Source organism: Entelurus aequoreus, linkage group LG27 (assembly GCF_033978785.1).
Source record: "Entelurus aequoreus isolate RoL-2023_Sb linkage group LG27, RoL_Eaeq_v1.1, whole genome shotgun sequence".
In the NCBI taxonomy this organism is placed as follows: Eukaryota; Metazoa; Chordata; class Actinopteri; order Syngnathiformes; family Syngnathidae; genus Entelurus; species Entelurus aequoreus.
Window position 1 is genome coordinate 34285032 of NC_084757.1, and position 13930 is coordinate 34298961.

Genomic DNA, 13930 nt, shown 5'->3' on the forward strand with positions numbered 1-13930 from the left:
AGACGCGTGCCAGCCGGGCTCCAGCTGGCCGGGCAGAGGGTAGGCGGACTGTCTGCTCTTTAGCTGCGGGGTGGCCACCCCCGCGTGGCTCCGCCCCTCCGAGAAAGCGCCCTGAGCGTTGGCGTTGGCGGGCAGCGGCTGGTAGCGCATGTCGCTGGAGGGCGGCTGGGTGGAGGAGGAGGAGGAGGAGAGGTGGAGGAGTTTGCGCAGCGACTTGAGGGGTTGGCTCTGCTTTAGGAAACACAAGGCATGACGTCACCCGTCCTTCAAAATAAAAGCATCGGTGTGTGTGACATACCGGCGAGTGGGAGTCTGCCCAGTCTTTGTCCCGCTCCTGCTCCCTCTCTCTGCTCTTGTCCCGCCTCCTATGGCCCCCCCGCTGATGACACCTGGACGCCTTCTGTAGGACCGCCTCCTCGCTAGGCACCTATGTCACATGACCAGGACTTAGCACACTTTTACTTTGAAAATCTTCCAACACAATGATAAATCTATGTCAGTTAGACCTAGCATGATGTTAAAATGTAATGTTAGCATGTAGCTCACATAGCTATGCTAGTGTTGCTAACCTAGCATGTTAAAATGTAATGTTAGCATGTAGCTCACATAGCTATGCTAGTGTTGCTAACCTAGCATGATGTTAAAATGTAATGTTAGCATGTAGCTGACATAGCTATGCTAGTGTTGCTAACCTAGCATGATGTTAAAATGTTATGTTAGCATGTAGCTCACATAGCTGTGCAAGTGTTGCTAACCTAGCATGATGTTAACATGTAATGTTAGCATGTAGCTCACATGGCTATGCTAGCATTGCTAACCTAGCATGAAGGTAAAATTTAATGTTACCATGTAGCTCACATAGCTGTGCTAGTGTTGCTAACTTAGTATGATGTTAAAATGTAATGTTAGTATGTAGCTCACATAGCTGTGCTAGTGTTGCTAACCTAGCATAATGTTAAAATTTAATGTTAGCATGTAGCTCACATAGCTGTGCTAGTGTTGCTAACCTAGCATAATGTTAAAATGTAATATTAGCATGTAGCTCACATAGCTATGCTAGTGTTGCTAACTTAGTATGATGTTAAAATGTCATGTTACCATGTAGCTCACATAGCTGTGCTAGTGTTGCTAACTTAGTATGATGTTAAAATGTAATGTTAGCATGTAGCTCACATAGCTGTGCAAGTGTTGCTAACCTAGCATGATGTTAACATGTAATGTTAGCATGTAGCTCACATGGCTATGCTAGCATTGCTAACCTAGCATGAAGGTACAATTTAATGTTAACATGTAGCTCACATAGCTGTGCTAGTGTTGCTAACTTAGTATGATGTTAAAATGTAATGTTACCATGTAGCTCACATAGCTATGCTAGTGTTGCTAACCTAGCATGATGTTAACATGTAATGTTAGCATGTAGCTCACATGGCTATGCTAGTGTTGCTAACTTAGTACTGCAATCTACACATCCAGAGGGAGTTTTCATCGTGGCAGGGGATTTTACTCAAGCTAACATGAAAACTGCGTTCCCTCATTTCCATCAATATGCGAATTTTGCAACCAGGAGTGGAAGCAGATTGGACTTGGTGTATAGTAATATTAAACAGGCATATAAAGGTGCACCACGCCCCCACCTCGGCTCCTCAGACCATCTACCTGTGATGCTAATTCCTGCATACAAGCCCCTGTTGACCAGGAAGCAAGCTACAGTGAAGCAGGTGAGGACCTGGCCAGAGGGAGCAATGTCAGCATTACCAGACTGCTTCGAAACCACAGACTGGGACATGTTCTAAGCAACCGCCACCGAAAATCACCACACATGTGTGGAGGAGTATGCAGAGTCTGTGTCCGCATACATTCAGAAGTGCATGGAGGATGTCAGTGTGATCAAGAACATCCTCACACGGGCCAAGGAGAAACCCTGGAGGAACAGTGAGGTATGTGCAATGCTGAAGGCCCGGAACAAGGCTTTCAAGTCTGGCGACATGGTGGCATTATAATCAGCCAGAGCTAACCTGAACCGTGCCATTAAGGTTGCAAAGCGTGCTCACAGTCAGAAAGTGCAGGACTTCTTCGAGAACCCTACAAACACTGGACAAATGTGGCAGGGCATACAGGTCATCACGGACTATAACGCTGCCCCCTGTCCCTGTGACCACAGTATCAGCTTCCTAGATGACCTTAACAACTACTTTGCGAGGTTCGAGGCACTTAACACCACTTCGGCGAGAAAATCCATCCCTCGCCCTGATGAGCAGCCGCTCAACCTGGATATAGCGGATGTCCTGAAAACCCTGAGGAGAGTGAACCCCCGGAATGCCCTGGGACCTGATGACATTCCGGGCAAGGTGCTTAAGGGATGCGTAGACCAGCTGGCCGGGTTTCTCCCAGACATCTTCAACATCTCGCTGACCCAGGCTGTGGTACCATCATGTTTTAGGACGGCCACAACCATTCCAGTGCCTAAAAAACCCACAATCTCCTCCCTCAATGATTACCGCCCCGTTGCACTCACCCCCATCATAATGAAGTGCTTGGAGAGGCTGGTAAAGGACTACATTGTCTCCAGACTTCCCCCCCACATTCGACCCATACCAGTTTGCTTATCACCCTAACCGCTCCACAGAGGACGCCATCTCCTCTGCACTCCACCTGAGCTTAGAACATCTGGAAGGAAAGGACACACACGTGCGGATGTTGTTCCTGGACTTCAGCTCAGCATTCAACACCTCTTGGTGAGCAAACTGGCCCCCCTTGGATTCAGTACCCCCCTTTTGCAACTGGCTGCTTGACTTCCTCACAGACAGACCCCGGTCCATGAGAGTGGGCAACAACACCTCCAGTGCCATCTCCCTGAGCACCGGCTCCCCCCAGGGCTGAGTCCTGAGTCCGCTGCTGTTCACGTTGATGACCCATGACTGCTGCGCCAGGTCCACCACTAACCACGTTGTGAAGTATGCGGACGACACGACAGTGGTGGGCCTCATCCGGGATAACAACGACATGGACTACAGGGAGGAGGTGAAACATCTGGTGGACTGGTGCAGAACCAACAATCTGGTCCTGAATGTCAACAAGACCAAGGAGATCGTCGTCGACTTCAGGAAGCACCAGTCCAGCCACATTCCACTCTTCATCAACGGCACAGCAGTGGAGATAGTAAGCAGCACCAAGTTCCTGGGGGTGCAGATAACTGACAATATGACCTGGTCCCTACACACCGGAGCTCTGGTAAAAAGAGCTCAGCAGCGCATGCACTTTCTGCGTGGGATGAAAAGAGCACAGCTCCCTCCCCTCGTTCTCAGCACATTCTACAGAGGCACTATAGAGACCACCTGCTGACCAACTGCATCTCTGTCTGGACTGGAGCCTGCAGTGCCTCAGACTGGAAGTCTCTCCAGAGAGTGGTGAGGACGGCGGAAAAGATCACCAGGACTCCTCTTCCTCCTACCCAGGAGATGGCAAAAAGCCGCTGCCTGACCAGGGCTCAGAAAATCTGCAGAGACTCCTCCCACCCCCACCAAGGACTGTTTTCACTGCTGGACTCTAGAAAGAGGTTCCGCAGCCTCCGAAGCAGAACCTCCAGGTTCTGTAACAGCTTCTTGCCTCAGGCCGTAAGACTCTTGAACGCATCATAATTAAAATATCCCCTCAACTCCCCCCAAAATGGATTAACTCGCTGGAATAAAAAAGACATAAACGTGGACGCATGTGAAAAAGTGCGATATATTTATCTGTACAGTAATCTATTTATTTATTTATATCCGCACCTTATTGCTTTTTTATCCTGCACTACCATGAGCTAATGAAATGATATTTCGTTCTTATCTGTGCTGTAAAGTTCAAATTTGAATGACACTAAAAAGGAAGTCTAAGTCTAGTATGATGTTAAAATGTAATGTTAGCATGTAGCTCACATAGCTATGCTAGTGTTGCTAACATATATATTGTATACATATACAGTATGTACTTGTCCAGGTTGTTGTGCGTAAGAGACAACACTTTCCTTGCTGTCTGACATCCAATAAGAAGTGTCACAGTTCAGGAGAAGAGAAATTGCAAGCTAAAAATACATTGTGTGTGTTTGCACGCTGGCCAGATTGTGTCTGTTTGTGCTTTGTCGTCAGCGCTAACCCTCCTCCTCGCCCGAAACCTGACAAACACACACGTTAAAAATTGAAGGAAAACGTTTTCAACACCTGCACTTTTATGCATTGTGCTGGTGTACCTAATAATGTGGGTTTGTTATTATTGTATTCAATGTTTACATTGTGCTGGTGTACCTAATAATGTGGGTTTGTTATTATTGTATTCCATGTTTACATTGTGCTGGTGTACCTAATAATGTGGCTTTGTTATTATTGTATTCCATGTTTACATTGTGCTGGTGTACCTAATAATGTGGCTTTGTTATTATTGTATTCAATGTTTACATTGTGCTGGTGTACCTAATAATGTGGGTTTGTTATTATTGTATTCCATGTTTACATTGTGCTGGTGTACCTAATAATGTGGGTTTGTTATTATTGTATTCCATGTTTACATGGTGCTAGTGTACCTAATAATGTGGGTTTGTTATTATTGTATTCCATGTTTACAATGTGCTGGTGTACCTAATAAAGTGGGGTTTGTTATTATTGTATTCCATGTTTACATTGTGCTAGTGTACCTAATAATGTGGGTTTGTTATTATTGTATTCCATGTTTACATTGTGCTGGTGTACCTAATAAAGTGGGGTTTGTTATTATTGTATTCCATGTTTACATTGTGCTAGTGTACCTAATAATGTGGGTTTGTTATTATTGTATTCCATGTTTACATTGTGCTGGTGTACCTAATAATGTGGGTTTGTTATTATTGTATTCCATGTTTACATTGTGCTGGTGTACCTAATAATGTGGGTTTGTTATTATTGTATTCCATGTTTACATTGTGCTGGTGTACCTAATAATGTGGGTTTGTTATTATTGTATTCCATGTTTACATTGTGCTGGTGTACCTAATAAAGTGGGGTTTGTTATTATTGTATTCCATGTTTACATTGTGCTGGTGTACCTAATAATGTGGGTTTGTTATTATTGTATTCCATGTTTACATTGTGCTGGTGTACCTAATAATGTGGGTTTGTTATTATTGTAATCCATGTTTACATTGTGCTGGTGTACCTAATAATGTGGGTTTGTTATTATTGTATTCCATGTTTACATTGTGCTGGTGTACCTAATAATGTGGGTTTGTTATTATTGTATTCCATGTTTACATTGTGCTGGTGTACCTAATAATGTGGGTTTGTTATTATTGTATTCCATGTTTACATTTTGCTGGTGTACCTAATAAAGTGGGGTTTGTTATTATTGTATTCCATGTTTACATTGTGCTGGTGTACCTAATAATGTGGGGTTTGTTATTATTGTATTCCATGTTTACATTGTGCTGGTGTACCTAATAAAGTGGGGTTTGTTATTATTGTATTCCATGTTTACATTGTGCTGGTGTACCTAATAATGTGGGGTTTGTTATTATTGTATTCCATGTTTACATTGTGCTGGTGTACCTAATAATGTGGGGTTTGTTATTGTATTCCATGTTTACATTGTGCTGGTGTACCTAATAATGTGGGTTTGTTATTATTGTATTCCATGTTTACACTGTGCTGGTGTACCTAATAATGTGGGGTTTGTTATTATTGTATTCCATGTTTACATTGTGCTGGTGTACCTAATAAAGTGGGGTTTGTTATTATTGTATTCCATGTTTACATTGTGCTGGTGTACCTAATAATGTGGGGTTTGTTATTGTTGTATTCCATGTTTACATTGTGCTGGTGTACCTAATAATGTGGGTTTGTTATTATTGTATTCCATGTTTACATTGTGCTGGTGTACCTAATAATGTGGGGTTTGTTATTATTGTATTCCATGTTTACATTGTGCTGGTGTACCTAATAATGTGGGTTTGTTATTATTGTATTCCATGTTTACATTGTGCTGGTGTACCTAATAATGTGGGGTTTGTTATTATTGTATTCCATGTTTACATTGTGCTGGTGTACCTAATAATGTGGGTTTGTTATTATTGTATTCCATGTTTACATTGTGCTGGTGTACCTAATAATGTGGGTTTGTTATTATTGTATTCCATGTTTACATTGTGCTGGTGTACCTAATAATGTGGGTTTGTTATTATTGTATTCCATGTTTACATTGTGCTGGTGTACCTAATAATGTGGGTTTGTTATTATTGTATTCCATGTTTACATTGTGCTGGTGTACCTAATAATGTGGGTTTGTTATTATTGTATTCCATGTTTACATTGTGCTGGTGTACCTAATAATGTGGGTTTGTTATTATTGTATTCCATGTTTACATTGTGCTGGTGTACCTAATAATGTGGCTTTGTTATTATTGTATTCCATGTTTACATTGTGCTGGTGTACCTAATAATGTGGGTTTGTTATTATTGTATTCCATGTTTACATTGTGCTGGTGTACCTAATAATGTGGCTTTGTTATTATTGTATTCCATGTTTACATTGTGCTGGTGTACCTAATAATGTGGGTTTGTTATTATTGTATTCCATGTTTACATTGTGCTGGTGTACCTAATAATGTGGGTTTGTTATTATTGTATTCCATGTTTACATTGTGCTGGTGTACCTAATAATGTGGGTTTGTTATTATTGTATTCCATGTTTACATTGTGCTGGTGTACCTAATAATGTGGGTTTGTTATTATTGTATTCCATGTTTACATTGTGCTGGTGTACCTAATAATGTGGGTTTGTTATTATTGTATTCCATGTTTACATTGTGCTGGTGTACCTAATAATGTGGGTTTGTTATTATTGTATTCCATGTTTACATTGTGCTGGTGTACCTAATAATGTGGGTTTGTTATTATTGTATTCCATGTTTACATTGTGCTGGTGTACCTAATAATGTGGGTTTGTTATTATTGTATTCCATGTTTACATTGTGCTGGTGTATCTAATAATGTGGGTTTGTTATTATTGTATTCCATGTTTACATTGTGCTGGTGTACCTAATAATGTGGGTTTGTTATTATTGTATTCCATGTTTACATTGTGCTGGTGTACCTAATAATTCATGCTTTATATCATATATTATATTTATGTTGACTTGAACTGCGGCACAAAGAGACAGGAAGGAATAAAAAGTTGCTATTCACCATTTGAGGTTTTTTCTTTTTCTTTTTCATCGCCCGGAAGAATCCTGCTTTCTCCTTTTCCTTGGAAGGTTCCGCAGGGTTGAGGACCAGCGTGTCGGGCCCCGTCCTTGGAGCAAGGCATGGTGTTAGAGGAGCACGTTAGCAGAGCACAAAGACAGGCTGACCTTACCAGGGGTCAAAGTTCGTCTGGCGTTTGGAGTGGTTGGCCATGTTGCCGCCATCACCCCCCATGTTTGACCCCCGACCCTGAGAGCGGCCATCATGGAAGTTGTCTGGCCGAGGGGAAGGTACTGTTGGACAAATCATCTTCATCATCACATTGAAACAATGTCTCAGAGCGACGATAACCCTAGAAGAGGCTCAGTACAACACATCCATTGTTCCTAAAAACACTGGCTTTGACAGCTGTGGCTGTAGGCAACCTCCTGGTGTAGTGGTGTAAAGTCCACAAGATGGCAGTTGTTGCCTTTGACTTATGATACAGAGTCAGCATCCTTTATGTAGCTCTGCATGCACTGTAAAATGTCATGTGTGTTATGTAATGCCGACTCATCACAACAGTGGTTGTGTTGCACTGATACTGATAACACATGTTTTCCTCTCCACTTTCTCATGCACTCCACATCATTGTTCGTGGAAAATAAAAAACATTGCATGTTAGCAAGAAGATGCTAGCATGTAGCGAATATTATTATTATTAATAATAATAATGATAGTGGTAATGATAATGATAATAATTATAATAATATAAATGATAATAATATGATAACACTTATAGTGATAATAATAACTAATAATAATGATAGTAATAATAATAATGCTAATAATATTAAGAAAAATGCTAAAAATAATAACATTGATAGCAATACTAATGCTACTAATAATATGATAATTATTATTAATAATATTGATAATGATTATAACAATAATAATGATTTTAAAAAATAATAATACTAACACTGGTAATAATGATAATAATAATAATGACAATAATAATAGTGATAATAATAATGATAATAATAATAATGATAATGATAACAACAAAAACAATGATCTAAAAAAAAAAATACTAACACTGATAATAATGATAATAATAACAATGACAATAATAATAATAGTGATAATAATAATAATAATGACAATAATAATAGTGATAATAATAATGCTAATAATAATAATGATAGTAATAATAATAATAACAATAATGCTCAATAGAAGGCCCATAATAATAATTATATTAATAATGCTAATAATAATAATGGTAATACTACTACTAATAATGACAATAATAATGATAGGAATAATAATACAGTATTATTAATAATATTGATAATAACAATAATAACAATGCTAAAAATAATATTAATAATAATAATATTAATAATGATGATAACAATAATAACAATGATCAAAAAAATATTAATAATAATAATAATAATGTTAGGAATAATAATAATGATAGTATCATTAATAATATTGATAATGACAATAATAACAATGCTTAATATAAAATAATAATAATAATAATAATGATAATTTTAATCTTAATAATAATAATAACAATGACAATAATAATAATAATAATAATAATAATAATGGTAATTATAATAATAATAATGATAACAATGACAAAGATAATAATAACAATGACATTAATAATAATAATGGTCAAAATAATAATGGTAATACTAATAATGTGTTTTCTGTAAATAAGATGTTTTTGAAGACGGACAAGAAGACACCCACCTCTGTAGAAGCTGCCCACCCTGCGAGGCATGGACTCACTGTAGATGTTGCGGTTCTCCTTGGAGGAGGAGCCATCGTCCACCTGAGCCTCGTGATACACACCCACCTGTGTCATGACAGAGGAGGGGGGCGGGGTTAACACCTGTACGACCACATGATCCTCTTCATTTTTACAGCACCAAAACACAAACAAACTTTGTATGTTTTTGGATTTTTTGGAAAGGGACCGTAGTCAGACCAATGTGGTCTGTAAATGATGCAAGGCAAGAGTGCCTTAGCTCACCTTTTAGAGCACAGCTGTAACTTCCTGCCACTAAACCTGCATAAAGGCTAGCTCGTTAGCAAAAAACTATCTCATTAGCATAAAGGCTAGCTGATTAGCATAACGGATAGCACATTAGCATAAATGATAGCTCGTTAGCAAACAATAACTATCTCATTAGCATACTGCTAGCTCATTAGCATACAGGATAGCTCAGTAGCATAAAGGATATCTCATTTACATACAGGCTAGCTCATTAACATAAAGTATAGCTCATTATCATAAAGGGTAGCTCATTATCATAAAGGATAGCTCATTAGCACAACGGATAACTCATTAGCATAAAGAGTAGCTCCGTAGCATAAATGATATCTCACTTACATACAGGCTAGCTCATTAGCATAATGTATAACTCGTTATCATAAAGGATAACTCATTATCATAAATGATAGCTCGTTAGAAAAAAAACACTATCTCATTAACATAAAGGATAGCTGATTAGCATAACGGATAGCTCATTAGCATAAAGGATTGCTCAGTAGCATCAAGGATATCTCATTTACATACAGGCTAGCTCATTAGCATAGAGTATAGCTCGTTATCATAAAGGCTAGCTCATTAGCATAAAGGATAGCTCAGTACCCTAAATTATATTTTATTTACATACAGGCTAGCTCATTAGCATGAAGTATAACTCGTTATCATAAAAAATTAACTCGTTATCATAAATGCTAGCTCATTAGCAAAAAACCTATTTCATTAGCATAAAGGCTAGCTTATTAGCATAACGGATAGCTAATTAGCATAAATGATAGCTCGTTATCATAAAGGCTAGCTAATTAGCATAAAGGATAGCTCAGTACCATAAATTATATTTTGTTTACATACAGGCTAGCTCATTAGCATGAAGTATAGCTCGTTATCATAAAATATCACTCATTATCATAAAGGCAAGCTTGTTAGCAAAAAAACCTATGTCATTAGCATAAATGCTAGCTGATTAGCATAACAGCTAGCTCATTAGCATAAATAATAGCTTATTAGCATAAAGGATAGCTCAGTAGCATAAAGGATATCTCATTTACATACAGGCTAGCTCATTAGAACAAAGTTTAGCTTGTTAGCATAAAGGAAAGCTCATTAGCATAGATGCTAGCTGATTAGCATAGATGCTAGCTGATTAGCATACAGGGTAGAGCCGAGTGCCTTGTGACCTCCTGAGCCCGGTGCACTAACCCTTCTTTTACTCACCCGGCTCATGTCGTCTTCCCGGGACGCAGAGTGGCGAGGTAGCGTGCGATGCTGCAGCTGAGGGGACAGAAGCTGCAGGCTGCTGGCCCGGGTGGGACCGCCCTGGCCCACCAGCAGACCCTGGTCGGCCCCGTGAGTCCTCTGGTGGTCCCTGCGCACGTACATGGAGTGGCGGTGCGGCCTCTGCTGGGACGAGAAGGGGCTGCTGTAGCCCTGCCCGTAGGACCCCGGGTCGTGGGCGCCCTCCGCCGGCTCCAGGGCGTCCGGCGACTTGGCCTCCTCCGAGACCTTGTGGCGGACGGAGGAGCGGCGGTAGGAGGAGTCCAGCGTGTTGCTCTCTCGCTCCGAGCGGGTGCTCACTCTGGCGCCCGGGCGCTCCAGGCGGCGCACGGCGGGGCTGCCGGGGGCGGTGAGGTCCAAACAGCTGGTGGGGAAGTAGCGGGCGGCGGGCTCGTCGGCGTACAGGTGCACGTCGTTGAGGTTGCCCACGGACTTGGCGTCGCTGAGCGTGCCGTAGCTCTTGGACAGGTTCAGGTAAGAAAACTTGGGCGTGTCCAGGTAGTTGTGTCGGCCGTGTTTGTCCCCCGACTGCAGCGTGCTGGTCTTGCCCTCCACGAAGGAGTGGCGGTGCTGCTGCAAGCGCGAGTTGGACTTCAGGTACTTGGCCCCGGGACCGTCCGAGCCCTTGGCCTCGAAGTCGCCCTTGGTCTTGGCCTCGCCGGGGCTGAGCAGGTGGGGCAGGTTGGCGGCGGCCAGGTCCACGGTGCAGGAGGTGGCGTGGTTGAAGGGCTGGTAGGTCTTGGGGTGCAGGGTGGGACTCAGGCTGCCGTTCATGTTGGTGTTGTTGTTGGGGTGCAGGTCCTCGTGGCGAGGAAGGCTGGAACACTCCCTGGTGCTGGAGCGGTGGCCCCCGGAACCTTTGCCAGCGTGACTCCTGGAACGTTCCACAAGGATCACTTCAATAAATAAATATTCTCTGCTACTCACCTCAACTACTCAGGAAAGTATCAGAATACTGTGTACTAGTCACTATATTACTATATATAGTACTATAATACTGTACACTAGTCACTACTAGTACTATAATACTATATATAATACTATAATACTGTGTACTAGTCACTATTAGTACTATAATACTCTATATAATACTATAATACTGTGTACTAGTCACTATTAGGACTATAATACTATATATAATACTATAATACTGTGTACTTGTCACTATTAGGACTATAATACTATATATAATACTACAATACTGTGTACTTGTCACTATTAGGACTATAATACTATATATAATACTATAATACTGTGTACTTGTCACTATTAGGACTATAATACTATATATAATACTATAATACTGTGTACTAGTCACTATTAGTAATATAATACTATATATAATACTATAATACTGTGTACTAGTCACTATATTACTATATATAGTACTACAATACTGTACACTAGTCACTACTAGTACTATAATACTATATATAATACTGTGTACTAGTCACTATTAGTAATATAATACTATATATAATACTATAATACTGTACCCTAGTCACTACTAGTACTATAATACTATATATAATACTATAATACTGTGTACTAGTCACTATTAGGACTATAATACTATATATAATACTATAATACTGTGTACTAGTCACTATTAGTAATATAATACTATATATAATACTATAATACTGTGTACTAGTCACTATATTACTATATATAGTACTACAATACTGTACACGAGTCACTACTAGTACTATAATACTATATATAATACTATAATACTGTGTACTAGTCACTATTAGTAATACTATATATAATACTATAATACTGTACACTAGTCACTACTAGTACTATAATACTATATATAATACTATAATACTGTACACTAGTCACTACTAGTACTATAATACTATATATAATACTATAATACTGTGTACTAGTCACTATTAGTAATATAATACTATATATAATACTATAATACTGTGTACTAGTCACTCTTAGTACTATAATACTATATATAATACTGTGTACTAGTCACTATTAGTACTAAAATACTATATATAATACTATAATACTGAGTACTAGTCACTGTTAGTAATATAATACTATAATACTGTACACTAGTCACTACTAGTGATATAATATTATATATAATACTGTGCACTAGTCACTAATAGTACTATAATACTATATATAGTACTATAACACTGTACACTACTCACTACTAGTACTATAATACTATATATAATACCGTGTACTAGTCACTATTAGTACTATAATACTATATATAATACTATAATACTGTACACTAGTCACTACTAGTACTATAATACTATATGTAATACTATAATACTGTGTAATAGTCACTATTAGTACTATAATACTATATATAATACTATAATACTGTGTACTAGTCACTGTAGTACTATAATACTATATATAATACTGTGTACTAGTCACTATTAGTACTATAATACTATATAAAATATTATAATACTGTGTATTAGTCACTATTAGTACTATAATACTATATATAATACTATAACACTGTGTACCTGTCTATATTAGTACTATAATACTATATATAATACTAGAATACTGTACACTAGTCACTATTAGTACTATAATACTATATATAATACTGTATACTAGTCACTATTAGTACTATAATACTAAATATAATACTATAATACTGTACACTAGTCACTATTAGTACTATAATACTATATATAATACTGTACACTAGTCACTACTAGTACTATAATACTATATATAATACTGTACACTAGTCACTATTAGTACTATAATACTATATATAATACTGTACACTAGTCACTACCAGTACTATAATACTATATATAATACTGTACACTAGTCACTATTAGTACTATAATACTATATATAATACTGTACACTAGTCACTATTAGTACTATAATACTATATATAATACTGTACACTAGTCACTACTAGTACTATAATACTATATATAATACTGTACACTAGTCACTACTAGTACTATAATATGTTAAAGAGGTTCATTTAGCCTACTAATGTGTATTTATAAATAGTTGATTTATATAGGCTAGTAAGGTAAAGTTTTGTACCTGACAAGTTTCGGCTATCTTGCTTCTGCAGCCTTCCTCAGAGGTGTCACGTGATGTTAGTGTGACGTCATCTGTGACGTGTTATATGGATTGTCTGAGGAAGGCTGCAGAAGCAAGATAGCCGAAACTTGTCAGGTACAAAACTTTACCTTACTAGCCTATATAAATCAACTATTTATTAGTACTATAATACTATATATAATACTGTACACTAGTCACTACTAGTACTATAATACTATATATAATACTGTACACTAGTCACTATTAGTACTATAATACTATATATAATACTGTACACTAGTCACTACCAGTACTATAATACTATATATAATACTGTACACTAGTCACTATTAGTACTATA

At 38.4% G+C, this 13930-nt stretch overlaps 1 protein-coding gene across 6 annotated transcripts in view; it reads right to left on the bottom strand.

Moving 5' to 3' along the window:
• Positions 1 to 13930, bottom strand: part of LOC133644568 (cyclin-dependent kinase-like 5) — a 125314-nt gene that overhangs the window by 158 nt on the left and 111226 nt on the right. For 5 of the 6 annotated variants that reach the window (XM_062039150.1, XM_062039149.1, XM_062039151.1 and 2 more), the window contains exons 12-17: positions 10450 to 11383; positions 8937 to 9042; positions 7360 to 7480; positions 7191 to 7296; positions 299 to 427; positions 1 to 231 (exon numbers count right to left, since the gene is read on the bottom strand). The exon at positions 1 to 231 is cut by the window's left edge and continues 158 nt beyond it. In XM_062039150.1, the coding sequence (XP_061895134.1) occupies positions 1 to 231; positions 299 to 427; positions 7191 to 7296; positions 7360 to 7480; positions 8937 to 9042; positions 10450 to 11383 (1627 nt within the window). The remainder of the gene's footprint in view (positions 232 to 298; positions 428 to 7190; positions 7297 to 7359; positions 7481 to 8936; positions 9043 to 10449; positions 11384 to 13930) is intronic. The other variant, XM_062039153.1, reaches the window with a different exon arrangement.